The sequence below is a fragment of the Polyodon spathula genome, chromosome 18 (genome assembly GCF_017654505.1).
Source record: "Polyodon spathula isolate WHYD16114869_AA chromosome 18, ASM1765450v1, whole genome shotgun sequence".
NCBI lineage: Eukaryota > Metazoa > Chordata > Actinopteri > Acipenseriformes > Polyodontidae > Polyodon > Polyodon spathula.
In genome coordinates, this window is record NC_054551.1 from 34,687,138 (window position 1) to 34,706,412 (window position 19,275).

Below are 19,275 nucleotides of genomic sequence, written 5' to 3' on the forward strand. Positions count from 1 at the left end.
AGAGTTATTTACTTGTTCAATCGTGCACTGGAGCAGAACGTGGCTTCATTTGTCTTCAGTGTTTTTACAAACAGCCCTCTGAGAGGACACAGATTAATGCCGAATCACACTGAATATTAAATTCCCCAAACTGCAGCTTGTGAACTGGCACGACTCCAGGGTGATTATTCAAGACCTTGCCTTTAAGCGGTTTGTGTAACCAACACTCCCTGCGCATGCGGTTCAGCTGTCAATACCTGGCTTCCTGCCTGCTCCTGCAGCATTGAATTATCAACACATTCTGAGAAAAGATGACGTTTCCCTGCTTATCTTTTACTTGTATGTAATTCCCCAAATATTGCCACATTCAGGCAAATCTCTGTTCCTCCCCCGCAGAAATAATGAACCCTTATACATAAAAAATAAAGAATGATCGTTCTGTGTTAGCTATACTTACATAACAGCGTTTAACAAAACTAAAACGACAACAAACAATCCGACTGAATCTCGGTTTGTCTAAATAACAACAATGCGGGGTTTGTTTACCTTGAAATATATAAATAAATAACACGGATAGGCTGGCGATACAGTAGTTCACTTCAATTACTATTGTATTTATTATTATTATTATTATTATTATTATTATTATTATTATTATTATTATTATTATTCATACTTTAGCTGATAACGCTGTTGCCAGTAACTGCACAAAACAATTTTTTTTGATTTGTATCTAAATTTAAAGTCGGTACGACAGAAGTATTTCTCGTTCTTCAGCCCTGGTGTAAACTACTGCCGCAGTATTTTGAGGGTTAATTACTGGCAGTACACTTCTTACTGGTAACCGCTGCCACTAGATTTTCGACTGGTTCTAATTAAAATAAAACTCACCGCATCCTTCTCGTCTTTTTTCGCACTCCGGTGCTCCTCTCGGTCCGGATTAGACAATTTCCTCTTCTGCAGCAGTTCGGACTTCTTCATGTCTCGACCGACAGAGAGCTTCGATCACCCCCTGCTTCACACAAAGTCTTGTTTGTAACAGCGGGGTGCGTGTGTGGGAGTCCGTTATTATAATATAAATGCCTTCACAGTGTTAAGAGCGGTGCTATGGCTATGGCTATGGCTATGGCTATGGCTATGGCTATGGCACGGCTGTAGTATTGGCGGTTTCGTTCGCCGGCGCTTTGCAGTGTGTACCGCGCCAGCAATAATGTTCCCTTTTTTAAATTCTTCAGCAACTGAAATGAACATCACAACGTCTTCAATTCAAGAGCAGTGTGGCTTTATCAGAGTCCCGGGATGGGTTTTATCCCACTAATTACTAAAGGCGCGCTTTAGAATACAGAGAAAGCCTCAGTCGGAATCAGTATGTATAATTAAAGGAACACAGATGCAAAGGATGTTCTACTTGCTACGAGGTTGTCAAGGCAAAAGTCGAAGTTTCGAATATATAAATGTAGGTAGAACACCGCTTTTCGGAAAATGCCGATCCCAAGTGCTCCCTTGTGATTCATGCAATGCAGTCTCCTCACTCTCACCCAGAACGCGTTCAGAATACAAGCTGCTGCTTCATTCATCCCGACCCCACCACAATATATACAGACAGAGAGACGAGTGAAACTGAATCACATTTCGTCACCTCCCATTTCCTTAGCAGATCGGGTTTTCGGTGTGTGTGTGTGTATATCCTGCCGATGTGGGTGTCTGTCCACGTACTATAAGATTATGAAAGTAACCCGTGTCTGCATTTTTCATTTACTCGAATCCAGTTGCCAGCCCCGGACACCCTACACAGCAAGGGGGTGGTGAGAACCCTTTCAATCCGCGCTTCCTGAAACTGGAGCGCTTGCGCCGTACGGCAGGTTGTGTGGATTTGCTAAGCATAGGAAAGCGACGCGTCGGCCATGTTACTGTACGGCTACAAGTGCCACATGCGTGTCGCCATGTGCAGTGTGTCGGAGAATCGTAGGACGTATACTGCAGACATATGGAGAAGGGAATTGTAACGAAAACAGCAAATTATTGTTTTTCTTTGTTTTTTGTCCAGCCATTCTTTAGTTAAACAAAACGAGACGTTTAGTTTATTAATACTTGGCTATTCAAATGTCAGCGTGATTGTAAGACAAAAGGAAGATGGTATTGTTGTATATGGGCCGTATATTAACTATATAGCTTCGGCATAGATATTGTAAACCTATATTTGAAATGCATGAAAAACAGAACAAAGTGCGTGGCAGCAGCAAATACAAGCTTCTTAATTAATCACATAAGGGGCGGCGGAGTGAGGAAATGAGCTATTAATTAAACACTGAATTGCACAGAACAGACTGTCAGGCTGAGATTAGTAATATGCCTCTACTTTATGTTACTTATGCATTTATGGTGTTCAGTAAAAGAGCTGCCACCTAATATGCCTCCACACATTGTGTGCTCGTTAACTGGGACTTTGCAGATGTAACAGTCTCTGCAGCCATCATCTTCCCCTATCACTGTGACCATGTATAGACCTATCAGTAGCAGCGCTGTTTCTGACGCCCATTACAGCAGGTGCACTGTACCTGCTCCATCTCATACATTACTGGAAAATGCATTGCGCTGAGTTGTTTCTGTGCATTTCTTAAATAAGAAAGGGGGAAGGTATCTAGCGATATCGATCAAGTCAAAGCCTGCATTGCACAACCCGTCAAAACATGCAATGTGCCTTCACACCAGCACTAGATTATTATTGCTATTACTTTCAAATAATTATTATGTAAAGAAAATAGCAGCCTTTGTCCATCTAAAAGGTGCACTTCTTTCTTTTAATGCCAGACCCTGTTTTTTGTGCCACCCAGACTGAGTCCTATATATTTACATTAGGAAAACACTTGATACAGAAAGATGCATGCCTGCTGTTTTTCTTCACATGCGCCCTCTGGTGGCATTTATTTTGTATCACAGATTTAAATAATAGTGCTGAAGCAATCAAAGCATCGGACTAGCCACCTTGAGCAAGTGTTAAAACTAACTACAAAAAAATAGTCTAGTTATAAAATTGAGAGATATTTTCAATTTTGTTGTCTTACTAATTCAATAAATTGTGTATAATATTTTTGTAATTGTTACAAATAATTCTAACAAAAAACATCTGTGCTGTTCTGTTTCCTTTTAGCCCTGTCTACACACCTTTTTATACAATGCAACCTATTGCAATTTGTAAACCTTTCTTTGGTGGATGAGTCATTCTCTCATAAAAGTTTACAATAGTAAAATCATAGCAAAGTGTATAAAGCCTAGTGAAGCGTGGTAAGCATTGTAAAGACCAGGGAAGTATAGTAAAGCATATTACTAAACCTGGCAAAGCAGGGTAAAGTCTAGTAAATGCAAAGTATAGCCATGGGAAAAGCATGGGAAAACTTCAGAAATACTGTTTTATAAGGGCTGGTTTAGTAGGGACAATTGCCTAACCCAAATGATCTCAGGCCTTGTCACCTGTGTTTAGCAGACAGAGGCTGTAAAGTTTAGGGTGCTATGTTTGAAGGTCCCAAGGTCACCCTTATTGGTTTTGTGAGAACAGGGTTGCTCAACCCTTCACATGACAGTCCATTAATGAGCTGGAGATTTAGCAGGGCTGAGGGGCATTGGCTGGCTCTAGCATAGCACACTGTCAGCACATCTGTCACAGCTGGGAATAGCTAGCGTGAGCCACAGCAACATGCAGGAGTAGAGCACCCCAGTGCATGTGAAACCAAACCACTGGAAATCAGAATCCTGGAATCTCATTGTGAAGATTGTCTAATTTAATTGATGACTTTATAGGCCACACATGCAATTCATTTTAAATACTAAGAGAAAAGAAACACTCAGCCACAAATGATAAAATGCAGGAGACTTTTTAGAAGTTCTTGAAGATGCTTAATTAAAGTACAAAGTGGTCTTTTCACACATGAGTGCCTATTGTATCTATATCACTGATTACTGAGGGGAAATTGAATCTCTCACTCCCTGAGGTTTTCATGCAGGTAGGTATATAAAGGATATCAATGACAAATCTTGAGGTGTTCTGATACATTTGCACACACCTGTATGAAATGTGTCATTGAACATGTCTGAGCTGCAGCTTTCAACCCCCGCTATGGTGCTGAAAGAAAAGTAAATGAAATATCACAGCGGGGCCACTGAGTTAACAGGGGATCTGTAATCGGCAAACTTTGTAAGCTAATACACCACTGTGCATGATCTGATTGAGCTTGTAAATAGTGCTTTTAATTCATAAATGAGCCCCTGCAGTCCTATCTAGTGGCTGTTCTTTTGCTGTTTTTTTATGATGATAGAAATCCTACCCCAGTGCTTGACACAGCACTCTGTGTTTCATAATGTTTTATCAGTATTGTTTAGCAGGCTTTATCAAGAGGTCAAGGATGTCCTCTGTGGGACAGCTGGGATGCAGGCCACTGAGTTACATCAATCCAAGCTGTATAAAAGGGCTGGAGACACTCCCGTTGAGCTGCTCCAGATTCAACAGGGGACCGAGGAGGCAGTTATCCAGAGCAGCTAGGAAAGGTAGGGATGATCCTGGTTCCTCCTGAGCACATTTCCATCTGGAAAAAATATGTAAAGCTTCTAAAATAAAAACCAAAAAGAATTAAAAAAAAAATAGCCCTAGGGTTTTCAAAGGACATTGTAAATGATACTGCATTCAACATTAAAAAGAATCATTTCATTCAAATGAATTGAAGCTAAAGGATGGCGTTATTTAGACCCGCCGCGGTTTTGCTCAATAGGATAGATCTCATACTGAGGACGGCACAATCTGTTCGAAATCTCCTTTCTGTTTCATTTGTAGGATGTCCTGTTTGTTGGTCTGTGTTTACAGGTACAGGTACCTGGGAATGATGAAGCTAAAGCTGGCTGCAGGGTGTGCATTTGTCCTGTTGTCCATCGTGTCCTGCCACAAGGACATGTGTCTGGACAGAAAGGACCACAGGAAATACCCCACAGCTGATCCCAACATGAAAGAATGCACAATCTACTCCAACTGTGAGTTCATTCGTTGTCACTATCGACACTGTCATTGCAAAACTGCTGTCAGCCTGCACTGCTGCCCTGAATGAAACAGTAACACAGCCAGGCAATGTGTGACTGATGCTGTACTGTACTTAAAGGGCATTGTAAAAACAGATCCATTGCGCTGCCCTTGCTGGTGCTGCTGTGGTCTGTTTAAATATTATGTGTGCGGTGTTTCTACTCTGTAACACCACTGCAATACTGTATAGAGGTTGTGTTCTGATCAGTTTGAATCCTGTTCCGCAGCGTCCTGTTGTAGTGGGAACTTCACAGAGCAGCTGGTCTCCCCCGTGTTGACAGTGGACAACACGCACTGGGATCGATGTGGAAAGCTGAGTGAGAAGTAAGCGGGATTGGGGATGTGTTGTATTCCACTGGGGCTGCGTGTGGAAGTGTCCTCATTTCTGCAGTACCCGCAGCCTAGCTATTCCCCACTAACTTCCATTTGCATTTTGGATGGTGCACATGACCCATTCATGATCATTCTCTGCTGTGTACTGCATACTACGTCATGGCTATATCTTTTAAATGAAACCTCCACCAGATCCTTAGTCATCATCCCATTTAACCCAATAGACCTGGAGTGGAATTTCCATCCAGGACAGTGAGTGGACAGTGTTAGAGGGAGGCCCGCTCCGTTTTAAAGTCATGTGACAGTGTTGTTTTGTGTGGCTTCTTCCAGGTGTGAGGTGTTCATGAAGAAGATTGAATGTTTCTACCAGTGCTCACCCCATGCAGCTCACTGGATCAACCCCAACTACACAGCTGGCATTTTGCTGGCCCCTCTCTGCTTGAATTTCTGCGACAGCTGGTATGTTTCATTGTAGACCCGTCACTCACATCCCCTTATTGTTCCAGCTCCCTTAGAAAAGTTTCCAACAGTATTTTTACACAGTGTTTTACCATGTTTTTCCCATGTTTATGCTACACATTTACCATCATTTACATCAGTTTGACATGTTTATTAATATGCTTTACCCTACATCGCTATTCTTTACAGTGCTTGCCTATGCTTTCCCATGCTTTCACTGTGCTTCATTACGCTTTGCTGTGTTTTTATATGGGACACTTTAACGGGAATAACCCTGCACATTGGTTACGTTCTCTCCAGGTAGTTTCACATGCCACGGCTGATCTGGTTTTTCTTTGCGGACCACACAGGTTTGAGGCATGCAAGGACGACCTTACCTGTGCTAGAAACTGGCTTGCAGACTTTGACTGGAAATATGATGGAAACCACTGTAGGAATAGTTGTATCCCATACAGCAAGGTAAGCTAGACCAGCACATGTACACACAGAACAAATTCAAGTCTGGTGTAAAGCAGTTGTGCAGAAAAATCTGTTTTAATTAGAAGTACGGTCAGTTCTTTTGGCATTACTTTTCATTGCTCTACTCTCTAAATGTTTAGTCAAGCGCTGATGCGTGGCCAATGCTGTCCGATGTTCCAAAGCTAAATCACAGTTAGAAAAGGGAACGTTTATTTACAGAACAGATCCCTGGCAATAACTTTGTGTACCAGGGACAAGCATTCTGTTTACCAGAAAGCATGCTGACCTGCAGACTCCCGGTCATGTCACAAAGTCCTGCTTATGAACAAAGCAGGAATGTTTGTCCCTCACTGCTAGACCGAACAAGCTGTGGCCAAGCTGTTTGAAGGTTGCTGAGTAAAACATTCAAATATTTTAAATTATCTAGAATATTTCATAATGGTTTTTTATACCTTTCAGTGCAAACACTCAACACCCACTGTTCTCTCACAAGCAGAAAAAGGGGTAATCCCCTGAAAAGAGGGGCCCCTGTTAAAAATACCACCAGCTCTTATTATCTGCCCAATCAATCCCTGTTTGCTTTGCAATTTAGGACATGAGCTACAGGGACTGTTTCTCCTCCACTAAACACAACCTGCACTGTACCCTTCTCTCTCTGCTGGGTAGATGTACAAGAATGGGCGAGACTTGTGTCAGAGCATGTGGGGCCGGTCGTTCATGGTGAGCGAGTCTCCCTGCCGCTGCCTACGACTGGACGGGAGGGATGAGGTGGTGATGAAGTACCTGCTGTCCGACAAGGACTCTGACACCAGCGCCAGTGAAGAGGTCCACAGAGACGAGCGGTCCTGCCAACTGGAGGGACTGGGGGCAGTGGTAGGAGAGGAGAAAGCAGGGGAGGAGTGAGTAGCTCCAACACACAATTACAATGTCATGAAGATTCGGGGGGTTCCATTATTACAATGTCATGAAGATTCAGGGGGTTCCATTATTACAATGTCATGAAGATTCAGGGGGTTCCATTATTACAATGTCATGAAGATTCAGGGGGTTCCATTATTACAATGTCATGAAGATTCAGGGGGTTCCAGTATTTAACAGCATCATCCCTTAAGTTTGACCCCCTGTATGTTATTATTGATTGCTATTGCTACAGTGTTGCATGCTTTTAATTTAGTATAGTAACCTCTATGAAAAATATCATTCTGGATCTATTAATGTGAACTGCTGATTGTTTCAGTAATTCGGAGTGCTAGCTGGCTTATTGCAAAGCAGGACTTTTATTAAGGTTTGGGGGAATGTGTCGAGACACAGGGACAGTTGATGGGAAAAGAGGATGTCTGGTCACCCTAAAGCTGAGGGAACATGAAGACACTTTGTGGCTTGGAACTTGGTTTCAGGCACCGCACCGCAAACCAGGGGAGACTTGGGGTTTGATGCAGCAAAGTTACCTCAAAATAGGTCTCCTGGTCTTGGAACCAGGTTTCAAGCCACTGTTTCTGAAAAAAGGGCTTTGTGTTCCCTCAGAAAGAAACATGTCTGCTTTCTCTTTTAGGTCAGTGATACCAAAGCAGAAATGAACAGACCTGAACTGAATTCACTTTCTCTGGAGATGATGCCGTTTCTATTGTTCGGTTCACTTGCCACTGATGTGATGTTCAAATAAAACCAAATAAAACAGAGTTTGCTACAGAGTCCTGTCCTTACTTACAAGCATATATTGTTGCAGGTGTTTCCTCTTCGAAAGCACGCTACCATACTGCTTGGCTTGCACTGTGGCAGACCGGGAGATGAGGGGCTTCATTTACTAACTGTTTCTTTGTTTTTGTGTTTTTTGTTGTTTCTTTTTATGAGGGACCGGTGTAGAAAAACAGTTATACAGTTGTGTGTGTACACGCTACAGTATAATAGAATCAGGGTTGGGAAGCTACTTGGAAAAAGTAGCTAGCTACACTACAAGATATTCTGACAAGAAAAGTAGCTAGCTACACTTAAAGCTACTTGGAAAAAGTAGCTTGCTACTTTCAAAGCTACTTTTCCACTAATGAAAAGATACTATGATTTTAACATATTTATAACCTGTATTTCAGAACTGTGGAGTTTTGGCTGATACTATGGTTATCATTATGACATTAACTTACAGGTTCACATCTACTGAACAACAGCTCTGTGTCCTTAATCCAGATCCTTTTATACGTATAGCCATATATCGATATATATATATATATATATATATATATATATATATATATATATATATATATATATATATATATATATATATATATATTATTATTTCTAGAAAATAAAGATGTAATCTTGTAATCCTCAATTTTAAGTTCTCTTTTAATTTTAAATCCTCAAAGTTTAACTCGATACTGTTCTCGTTGCATTTGGCACATCATCAGATAAAGCAATAACAAGAATTGTACTCCAAGCCTTCTGGAAAACGTGAACTCTTTCACCACGAGAAGAAAAAAAATTCTGAGTCAAACTAAGCTGTTCAATTAAATACGTCTTGAAAGTTATGTTAACAGTTCATAAATTCAGTGTGTGTGTGTGTGTTATACTAACTGCCAGCATTCGCTGCCCGGCATACAATGAAAAGTTTTCTCTTTTTAATTGAAATGACTGTTCCACTTTTTGTTTAATTGTTGTACGGTTGCATTTAATTTAATGTACATGTCTCTTGTCTGTCCCAACCCTCTTTGTGTGATCCTCGTGTTTTTCTCACCCCAGGTGTGTTACACTTGCCGTCTCTTACCCTTTCCCCTGTTTGCATCTTTATTCTCTGCTTAGTTCAGCACGTATAGATGCTATTGTTATAGTCACCGTTGCAGAGCAAATAAAAAAGCAACACACTGAAATTTAATTTGCTTATCTCGTCCTTCTTTATTGCATCTGTGCGCACCAACCCCGCAATATGCTTTTATTAAAGACAGTTATTTTATTTTATTTTTTAACCTCGTGACTTTATTCTCCCTCTGTCATTTTCTCCGTGATTTTGAGCGCATTCACCGTGGCTGCTCCGTGATTTATGTCCAAATTTTCCGTGACAAACTCCAAGCCCTATTGATAGCCCAGCCTACTAAACTATACAGAGAACACACAAACTAGGAAGTGTGATAGTTGTCCACAATGCTCAGTAATGAACACATTCGGGGGCAACAGAGTTATCGAAACAGTTTATTTATTTATCTTCTGAAAAATAATTAAGAAAAAGTAGCGGCTGAAGTAGCGGTAGCGGCAACTACATTTTGCAGGAAAGAAATAGCTCGCTACTGTAAAATAAAAATAACTCGCTACAGCAAAGCTACACAAAAAAGTAGCTCGCTACTCCCCAACACTGAATAGAAGGGAGTAAAGCCTAACCCTGATTTCAGCTACAGCGTGAACATGCTTTTTTGACTTTCCAGTTAGTTTGCATTCTCCAAAGAAAGCTTTAGCTGATGTGTCTCCTTCTTCTTATGTGCAGTATTATACCCAACCCAGATCATGACATTGCCAACCCCGGGTATATTTTGGGGCGGAGCGGGGTTGCATTCCCCAAAGGAAGGAATCGACCAAGAGCGTCCTCTCTGTGCGCGTTTGTTTGTGCCTGTTCAGAACAGAGCAGCGGACTCAGAGAGAGCGGATTGACAGGCGGAAGAGCTGGTTTGTTTTCATCCTGACAGTCAAGCAGCCCGGCGGTTTCAGGTTGTTATCGCTTTATTTAAACCGATGAAACCCCGTGTGTTTTAAAGGTATGAGTTTATTAAATGAGTTCCCTAAAACCCTGGCATTCACTAAAACATCTGAGTTGTGTTAATCAATGTGTTTTGACTGTATCGCATCATTACAGTCAGCTGTTACAATATGGATGATATTGTCATACCGCTATGTTACAATATTTACAAGACTTTCTTCTTGTCATATTTTCTTTCACAAATTAATGGGTGAAATCGCTGTGCAATAGGAGACTTACAGTATATGAGAATTATTTCCACCCGTATTATTATTATTGTTGTTATTGTTGTTATTATTTTCAGATCAGAACTATGCCGGTCGCTTGGTGATTACGCTGCTGCTGCCTGTAAGACCACCCTGCCGCAGAGCCATGGCCTGTGTGGATCAGTCCAAGGTGGACGGTGCCACGGCCACGCCGCACCAGACCCATTATTCCTCAGACAAGTACGCGCGGCGCATCCTGGCCCAGATGAACAGGATGAGGATCCTGAAGGACTTCTGTGACGTCCAGCTGCTGGTCGGGGGGCGGCAGTTCAGCGTCCACCGGCTTGTCCTGGCTGCCAGCAGCCCCTATTTCACAGCACTGTTCACCGGGGGCATGAGAGAAGCGGACAAAGACATCGTTCAGATTTTAGGAGTGGAAGCTGACGTCTTCGAAATGCTTCTGGAATTTATATATAGCGGTAACTGGTGCCCAGCTTGTTATCTTGTAGCGCCCACCACCCCTTTCAGTCACTGCGTGCATAACTGTACCATTTTAAGTTTACCTGATGCAGTAGCAGAGACGCCCTGATTGTTTTTGCTCCCTTTGAAACAGGCGTGATTAACGTGACCGTGGACAACGTGCAGGAGCTGATCATCACGGCAGACATGCTGCAGCTCAGCGAAGTGGTCAAGATCTGTTGTGAGTTTCTCAAAGTGCAGATGGACCCTTCCAACTGCGTAGGAATCTACCAGTTCCTGGAACAGATCGCCTGCCTTGACATGATGGCATTCACTGAGAACTATATTCATGTGCATTTCCTAGAGGTGAGTGTGTGTGTGTGTGGTACTGTCATTCTTTTATACAACAAGTTGGACACAATGCAAAGCTTTATTTTATTTTTTTTGGTCAGGTATTATAAAAGACGTCTGTCGAAATGTTTAGCTGCTATAAGTTTCCTTGGATTCGAGCGCTGTAGTATCTTATTATTCTCTTACTTTCTTTCTGTAATACAGAAATGTGACAGTGTGAAAACGAGATGGCAGATTTGTGGAATCGATCAATCAGTCTAAACCTTTATTCATCCATATGAGTCAATTGAGAGCAAATTCTCATTTACAATGACGAGCTGGCAAGAGGCTCACACCCCCACAGCAAACAACAAACACAATAAAGAGTTTTAAAAAAAAAAAAAAAAACACATAATCAGTCATAAAATCTAAGTGTTAGCAGCGGCTCAGCACAGGCCCAGGTGTCAGTCAGTCAGTGAGCGAGTCAGAACCCCTGGTGCTTGATCAGTCTGCTGGTGTGTCAGCTCGGCTGATCTCTGTGCTCTGCTCCATGGCAGGTGTGCGCTGGGGAGGAGTTTCCCGGTCTGGCGAAGGCTCAGCTGGTAAAGTTCCTGCGGAGCGAGGAGCTGCGTATTGAGGACGAGTACCAGGTGTTCATCGCAGCCATGAACTGGGTCCTGAAAGACGTGGCCAGGAGAAAGAAGCATGTGGTGGAGGTGCTGGATCCCATCCGCTTCCCTCTGCTCTCCCCACAGCGGCTCTTCAAATACATCGAGGGTGAGGCTTCTTATCACCGTCCGCGGGGCAGAGCGCTGGAGGTGTCACACACAAAGCACAGCTCCCCAACTTTCACAAACCGTTAGTGTATGTACTAATAATAATAAAAGAATAAGTGGGTCTGTATGGAAAACGCCAGCTGGATTAATAAGAGTTAAAGAGTGGCGGTATCTAGATCCGTCACTGCTTAGATCCTTAAAATAAGCCCTCCTGGTTTTTTTATATACAGTATGTTCTTTGGTATACCTCATTAGCTGAGCTGACTGTAACTTGGTTACAGTCAGAGTAAATGATTAAGTGTGTGTGAGATGTATTATTATTATTATTATCATTATTATTATTCATTCCAAAAAGTCTCTTAAATCTTTCCAACTCTTGCTTCCTGAAGGTATTTCAGATTTCAGTCTGAGGGTGGCGCTACAGACCCTCCTGAAAGAATACACAGAAGTCAGCAAGTCACCTAAAGAGAACAAGATGTTCAGCGTACTTCAGCCAGCCAAGATCAGGCCCCGAAGAAAGGCAAGAAAATATCTTTACGCCATAGGTAACTAATGCTGCTTCCCAGTCTATCACATCTTCCATAACCAGAGCAGGTTTTACTGCAAGCTTAATGAGCCACAGTGCATACATCAGGTAACAAGCTCAGGAGTGTCTTGGTAAACTCGTAGTAAAACCAGGAATGGCTAAAACTGCTATGCAGTGGGAATCTTATTGCCATCCCTGTAATATTAATGAAAGCTCTTGCACAAGGGTGAGTGATTGAAAATGTGGGTATATGTTCTGGATGCTGAGATATTATATAGAGCAGAATGCTACAGTGTAATTGTGCGGCTGTTTCTCTCTCTGCCCCTGCAGGAGGGTACACTCGTCTGCAAGGGGGGCGCTGGAGTGACAGCAGGGCACTGAGCTGCGTGGAGCGCTTCGATTCCTTCAGCCAGTACTGGACCACAGTGTCCTCTCTGCACCAGGCCCGCAGCGGGCTCGGGGTGGCAGTGCTGGAGGGCATGATATACGTCATTGGAGGTGGGTATCCCAAAGGACAAAGGGTCCGTGTTAATGATCTATACAGGGGGCGCCCCTTAACAAGGCATCCTTTACCTCACATTAATATACCTCATTGAGCAGGCAATTTCATACATACATATGTAAGATAGATCAATAAAATTAAGCACTAGACACAGGAAAACATCGCTGCATTTGCAGTCTGAGCTGTTCTGTGTATATGTTCAGCACTGGTTTATTTCATAAGACAGACTTAAGTCTTTGTTGCTGTTGTTTTATTATTCAGAGCAAATGCAAAAGTGCGAAAAGTAACTTTTCCATCAGTTCAAATGTGTTTTTATGCATTTTGTATAATTTGTACAGTGATGGAAATAAGACTGCTATTGCATGGCAGTTTCACCCATTCCAGGTTTTGAAATGAGCTTGATCAGTCCTAGTGTGAAGGTAACAAGCTCAGATGTGTCTTATTAAACTCATAATGAAACCAGGACTGGATCAAACCGCCATGCAGTGGGAGCTTTATTTCCATCCCTGTTTGTGCTATCTTTAATAATTGGCCCTTTCTATATTTTTATTAGACCATAATGAAGTCATCATAACCCATACAAAACTAGTTGCTTTGTAGTACAACGAATGAAGTTCATGGATAAACACCTGAATGAATTGTAATTCGCAGGGGAGAAAGATTCAATGATCTTCGACTGCGCAGAGCGTTACGACCCTGTGACTAAGCAGTGGGCTGCGGTGGCATCGCTGAACTTCCCGCGATGTGGAGTGGCCGTGTGTTCCTGCCATGGAGCTCTGTATGCCTTGGGTAATGAGCTGAACTCTCTGTGCTACACATGCCTGCATGCCGTGCAACACAGACCCCGGACAGAGCCCTGTGTGATTCATTGCAGTGCTAGTGCTCTGTATGCCTTGGGTAATGAGCTGAACTCTCTGTGCTACACATGCCTGCGTGCCGTGCAACACAGACCCCGGACAGAGCCCTGTGTGATTCATTGCAGTGCTAGTGCTCTGTGCATTTAGGTAATGAGCTGAACTCTCTGTGCTACACATGCCTGCGTGCCATGCAACACAGACCCCTGACAGAGCGCTGTGTGATTCATTGCAGTGCTAGTGCTCTGTGCATTTAGGTAATGAGCTGAACTCTCTGTGCTACACATGCCTGCGTGCCATGCAACACAGACCCCTGACAGAGCGCTGTGTGATTCATTGCAGTGCTAGTGCTCTGTGCATTTAGGTAATGAGCTGAACTCTCTGTGCTACACATGCCTGCGTGCCATGCAACACAGACCCCTGACAGAGCGCTGTGTGATTCATTGCTCTGTTGGCTTACAGGGGGGTGGATTGGATCAGAGATCGGGAAAACCATGGAGAGGTACGACCCCACGGACAACAAGTGGGAAATCGTGGGAAGCATGGCCGTGCCCCGCTACTACTTCGGCTGCTGTGAATTACAGGGTAAGGAGCTCAGTGTAAATGTGACAGTAGGAATTATAATATACTGACTGGCCTGATACCAAAAACCCACAACCTGTCTAGTTAGTAGAATAACATTTACCTCAAGAATTTTCATTGTTATAGACTGCAATTGCTTGTTAATCTGGGACACCCTTGCTAACGTAAAATTTAATCTCAATGGGATTTTTCTCTGTAAAGTATTGCTAACAGAAATCTGTCTGTCTCTGACTGCGAAGGTTTCATCTATGTGATTGGTGGCATTAGCGACGAGGGGATTGAGCTGTGCTCCGCCGAGGTGTATGACCCGGTCTCTAAGAGATGGCGTGCGCTGCCAGTGATGTCAAAGAGGAGAGCGTACGTGGGGGTGGCCAGTCTCAACGACTGCGTCTACGCTGTTGGCGGCTGGAATGAGGCTCTGGGCTCCCTTGAAACAGTAGAAAAGTACTCACCGGAGGAGGTAATTCAAGCTTTATGAGGTGCTTTTAATATACCAAGTCCGAAAATATATATATATATATATATATATATATATATATATATATATATATATATATATAGAGTCACCTTTTTGCTCGCCACACAGGCTCTCACGGGTTCTTCTCCCTTCTGAATCACGACCCAACACACAGGATTGTACTGAAACAGCGCTCACACGCACTTTTAATAAACACAAAATGAAATAAACACAAAACAAACACCTAGCTCCTATTTGGAGCACTCACTAAACATAAACAGGAACCTAACTATCACGCAGGACAGCTAAACCGTTTACCTGCCACAAACATTCAAAAACACATCCTCACACAATACCTCAATACGACTGCTCGCTCACACAGTCGAGCTCTTCTCTCAGCAGCAGCCTGGAACAGACTGGCTGCCTCTCTTAAATACCCTGCACCTGGCTCTAATTTACAATTACCACCAGGTGCAGGGGATTACTAAACAATAAAACAATTACACAATTAAACCCCATAACACCCAAATGTGCATTCTCACAAGGTTTTTAGCAGGGAAGGATTTTAACCCCCTCCCTGCTATCTCACAATATATATATCTCAAGATAAAAACTGTCAATATTAGCGGAGATCATGACGTTTATGGGGCTTTTTTAACGATCTAAACTATGGTGGATCTTAATAATACTACTCTTTAACTTTATATGAACCCTACTGTGGCTTTCCCCAGGGGTGATCTATAGACCTGCTTACTGAGTTTACTATCTGCTTAAAATATTATATTATAGCTCACATGTTTGCATTCCCAGCATCCATTAGATAGTTAAGTGGCAACTGATGATGCTGATCTCACAGCTGGCACAGAATTGCAAGAGGAAAGAAGCCTGTGAGATGAAAGCTGTACACACCTGATCAGGTTTAACATGAAGTGCTTTCACACGCTGAGCAAAGGGAACGAACTGCATTGTTTCTAGTAGAGTTCTACTAGAGTGTATTAGCAGTTTCTCACGGATACAGTTTTTAGAGCTGGGGCGGTGCTGAAATATTTCTTACCTCAATATGTTGCTTTTTCATACATGACCCAACATGTGGATGGGACTGCTAACAAACAGTTGCTGTCGGTTTGATCCTGCTTCCTGTTTAAATAAACCCAGGCGGATTCTTTCCACAGGAGAAGTGGATCGAGGTGGCTCCGATGGGCGTGGCCAGGGCTGGACTCTCAGTCACAGCAGTGAACGGGCTCTTGTATGCGGTGGGGGGGCGTGCATCCAGCCGCGATTTCTCAGCGCCGGTCACCGTGGACTCTGTGGAAATCTACGACCCCCACCTGGACACCTGGACGGAGATCGGGAACATGATAACCAGCCGCTGTGACGGGGGGGTGGCTGTGCTCTGACCTGAGAGGAACTGATAACCATGAAATCACACTCAGACAGAACCCAGGGCTAATCAGAGGAGTCTGATACCGGTCCTGGTGCCAACCAATGCAGTCCTCTCTGTAGTATCAGAGAGAGTGATACAATGGACTCCTAAAGCACTCCTCAAGAGCCTAGGTCCTTGTTGGGTCAAATCCTGGCCTGTTTTACAGTGGATGATGTTGCATTGTATAATTCTTACTTGTGTGAGCTTTGTGGTCCATGCCTGAAAGACATACAATCCCAGATCGTCTTTTTAATGGACCCAAGGTGGGACGGGCTGGACCATAGATTATCCAATGACTGCTGAGAGAGTTCAAGTGCATTGGAGTGAGGTTAAGTGCCAATACACTGTACAATGGAACTGATCTACTGTGAGAATTGAGACGATTGAGCCACATGGGCTGGTCCATTTCACAAACACAGCAAAGGAAAAGAAAGAGGCTAGCATTGGTCACAACTTGTTCAAAAGGTTGTAATGTAATTTACTACTAAGAATGCACAGAAGTGTGCTGATTGACAGCGAACTGAAAACAATAGACCATAAAACTTAGTGGGTAGATTCAGCTGAAACATACAGCGGCACTTACTTAATTTCTGGTGCCATTCTATTAAAGTTCCAGATATAAAAGGGCACCCGACACACCCCCCCTTGCACCAGCAAAAACATCACAAACTGTACAATCCATTAGCTCTTAGTATAAAATAAAACATGTGTATATAGTGTGGCACTGGAGTTTGCTTAATGCTGCTGTATAACAGGGAACTGATGTGGGTGCTGTGCTTTTCAGTTACGCAGATGCATTTGCTAAGAAAGAGAAGATGTAGAATATAACCAAATAACAGGGTTTGTGAATACAGCTCATAAAGTGTTTACACGAGGGAAGGGTGATAAAATGCATTCCTGGTTAGTCAGACATTCACAGTGGTTAGATGTGCAGAGTTTCTATAAATAACTAAAGTCACTGTGCATGGTACAGGATGTCTATACATCACGTTCAAGCAGTGTCCCATGGGTCACACTGTTGCGCATTCGTGCCATCTATTCCTAATGTGAGCTCCAGCAGCTTGGTCTTGTGCAACCACCAGCAGTTACAGTAGAAAAGGTCATTTCTGTATCTGAGGCAGCTGCAACGGGGCAACAATGCTGTTCATTCACAAAATCTTTAAGGAGTGTTTTCATGACTGCTCTGCAAAGGACTCTTTTTATTGAAATAAAAAAAAAACCACAGCCTAAAATGTTATTTTGTGAATAGGCCCATATATTATGTAAGGAAAAGAAACACTAGGCTGGCCCTCCATTGAGCTGAGCCAGTAGCTGCATGCCTTTGTGTAGCAATGTCAGCCGGCACACTTAGGCACACTGAACCCTACCATTGTAGTTTATGGCATGGAAATTATTGACCTTTACTTATAAAAAAAAGTATTTCCTTATTGACTCCCATCTTTTCACTAAAGGTCCATGCTTGCTTTATGAATACACTTTATTTAGGTTATAAGTAGGGGTTTAAATCAATTTGAGAATTCTCACAATTTAGCTTTACTCGATTAAATTGTTCGTCAACCAATTAATGAAATTAAATGTAACAAACATGAAATATAAAAGACAGCCTTCTCATGAAATACCTTAAATCAGCTTAAAAGTGATGACTGCATTATACTGAAACAGTCACTTGGTATTTCTAAAGATTAATCAAGCATTCACATTAAAAGTGATGAATGCATTTTATTGAAACAGTCGCCTGGTATTTAAACAAACAAAAAAAAACAATACATTGTTATTTTTTTTTTTTTTGGGGGGGGGGGGGGGTAAATTCATTAGAAACTCCTTTAAAAAAATAAAAACAGCATTTCAGGCTCAGTTCACAATGCCCTATTGATTAAAAAAAAAAACCCTAAATAAACATATCATGAGCCCTTGATTTAATAGCCCAGCGCGTGTCTGTGTGAGATCCTTTCCTGATCACAGTACAACAGTGCTTTATCCTCCGAGACATCTCATGAGATTCTAAGCACTCTCGTAATTGCCAGTGGCGCAGAAATGATGTGATTAGTGTTGTAAATGATCTAGTCTAGACCCTGTGTGAACGTTTAGACATTAAAACGCCTGTCTGCTATACCTACAATATTGTGGGCTGCTTTAGTCTGCAAATAAGCAAAATACCTTATGTTGGTTATTATCTAAAAAACCTAGCGTACCCATATTCTGCAACCCTGTATTTAATGTTTACTGTAACAGCAATGTATTGTACTAGACAACTTGAGTAGATTAGATTTCTAAAATAAGGTACTTGGCAGTAAAGTGGGCTCTAATGGGCTTATTAACAGAACATCACTTCATGTGCTGATTTTAATCCAAGTCTGCAGACCTCATTAATAATATCTTTTAAAGTGTGATATTTTAATAAGAAGTGTTAAAATGCGTTGAGTTTGAGTTTTTGCAGTATCTGGCTCTTTTTTTTTTTTTAAGCACATTCATTGTTCTGCAATTAAAGCTTGCCAATAACTGGCAATTGCTATGACCAAGTGAATACTTTTTATTTTCAAAATGCAAAATGTCACTTGTTACAGTGATACAAGTAATCTTTTTTCATCACTTGGGCTTTGTGTCTTCTGTGTACTGAGTTTCAAAAGCAGAGGCAGCTGTTACTGCAGTCATGCTTACTACCTAAAGAATATAACCTCATAAAGTGTGACTTGCATACTGGCCCCAAATCACCCTTCCCCAGCGGGGGGTGATAACTCATTATAGTGCCAGTAGATGCATTGCAACTCCAAGCATTTCCAGGTGTACTGTGGTTTTATAAATATGTCAATCCCTGAACTAAATCACTTCAAGGAAAATCACACTGGGGGTTTTCCTGGTAACAAATACATTTCAAGAATGAGCTCAACTTTTTTTTTTTATTTCTCCTATAAAAAGAAAATGTTACAGGGCTATATCAATATCTTTACATTACCCTGTGTAACACAATTTTTGTTCCTGGGTAGTAAGTGTTATTTCCTAATTGCTTATGCCTCAAAAGTATAGAAAATGGCTATTATTCCCCACAAAGTTTGCTTTTGTAACCAGGACAGTGATATTTCAAAATATCACTATTTCCAATGGGAAAACGGGAAAATGTGTGTCTTTTCGTTTACATAAAGTCAG

General features: G+C 42.2%; 3 protein-coding genes across 9 annotated transcripts in view; 2 read left to right on the plus strand and 1 right to left on the minus strand.

Moving 5' to 3' along the window:
* Positions 1–1,752, minus strand: part of LOC121330902 (microtubule-associated serine/threonine-protein kinase 2-like) — a 114,167-nt gene extending 112,415 nt beyond the window's left edge. For 4 of the 7 annotated variants that reach the window (XM_041277847.1, XM_041277844.1, XM_041277845.1 and 1 more), the window contains exon 1: positions 871–1,751. In XM_041277847.1, coding sequence (XP_041133781.1) covers positions 871–960 — 90 coding nt within the window. In that variant the 5' untranslated portion in view covers positions 961–1,751. Of the gene's footprint in view, positions 1–870 lie in introns of all 7 variants that reach the window. The other 3 variants (XM_041277857.1, XM_041277846.1, XM_041277843.1) reach the window with 1 other exon arrangement.
* A 2,661-nt stretch (positions 1,753–4,413) lies between these two features.
* Positions 4,414–7,974, plus strand: LOC121330657 (riboflavin-binding protein-like). The gene is made up of 7 exons (XM_041277342.1): positions 4,414–4,521; positions 4,835–4,998; positions 5,272–5,368; positions 5,708–5,836; positions 6,187–6,295; positions 6,962–7,194; positions 7,848–7,974. The coding sequence occupies exons 2-7, from the start codon at positions 4,851–4,853 to the stop codon at positions 7,870–7,872; spliced, it is 741 nt and encodes a 246-aa protein (XP_041133276.1). The 5' UTR covers positions 4,414–4,521; positions 4,835–4,850; the 3' UTR covers positions 7,873–7,974.
* A 964-nt stretch (positions 7,975–8,938) lies between these two features.
* On the plus strand, positions 8,939–17,911 carry LOC121331260 (intracisternal A particle-promoted polypeptide). The gene is made up of 10 exons (XM_041278533.1): positions 8,939–10,035; positions 10,321–10,701; positions 10,836–11,047; positions 11,569–11,788; positions 12,177–12,332; positions 12,644–12,811; positions 13,467–13,604; positions 14,132–14,254; positions 14,491–14,711; positions 15,881–17,911. Exons 2-10 carry the CDS (start codon positions 10,389–10,391, stop codon positions 16,103–16,105), a joined length of 1,776 nt encoding a protein of 591 aa, XP_041134467.1. The 5' UTR covers positions 8,939–10,035; positions 10,321–10,388; the 3' UTR covers positions 16,106–17,911.
* The last annotated feature ends 1,364 nt before the right edge of the window (positions 17,912–19,275 follow it).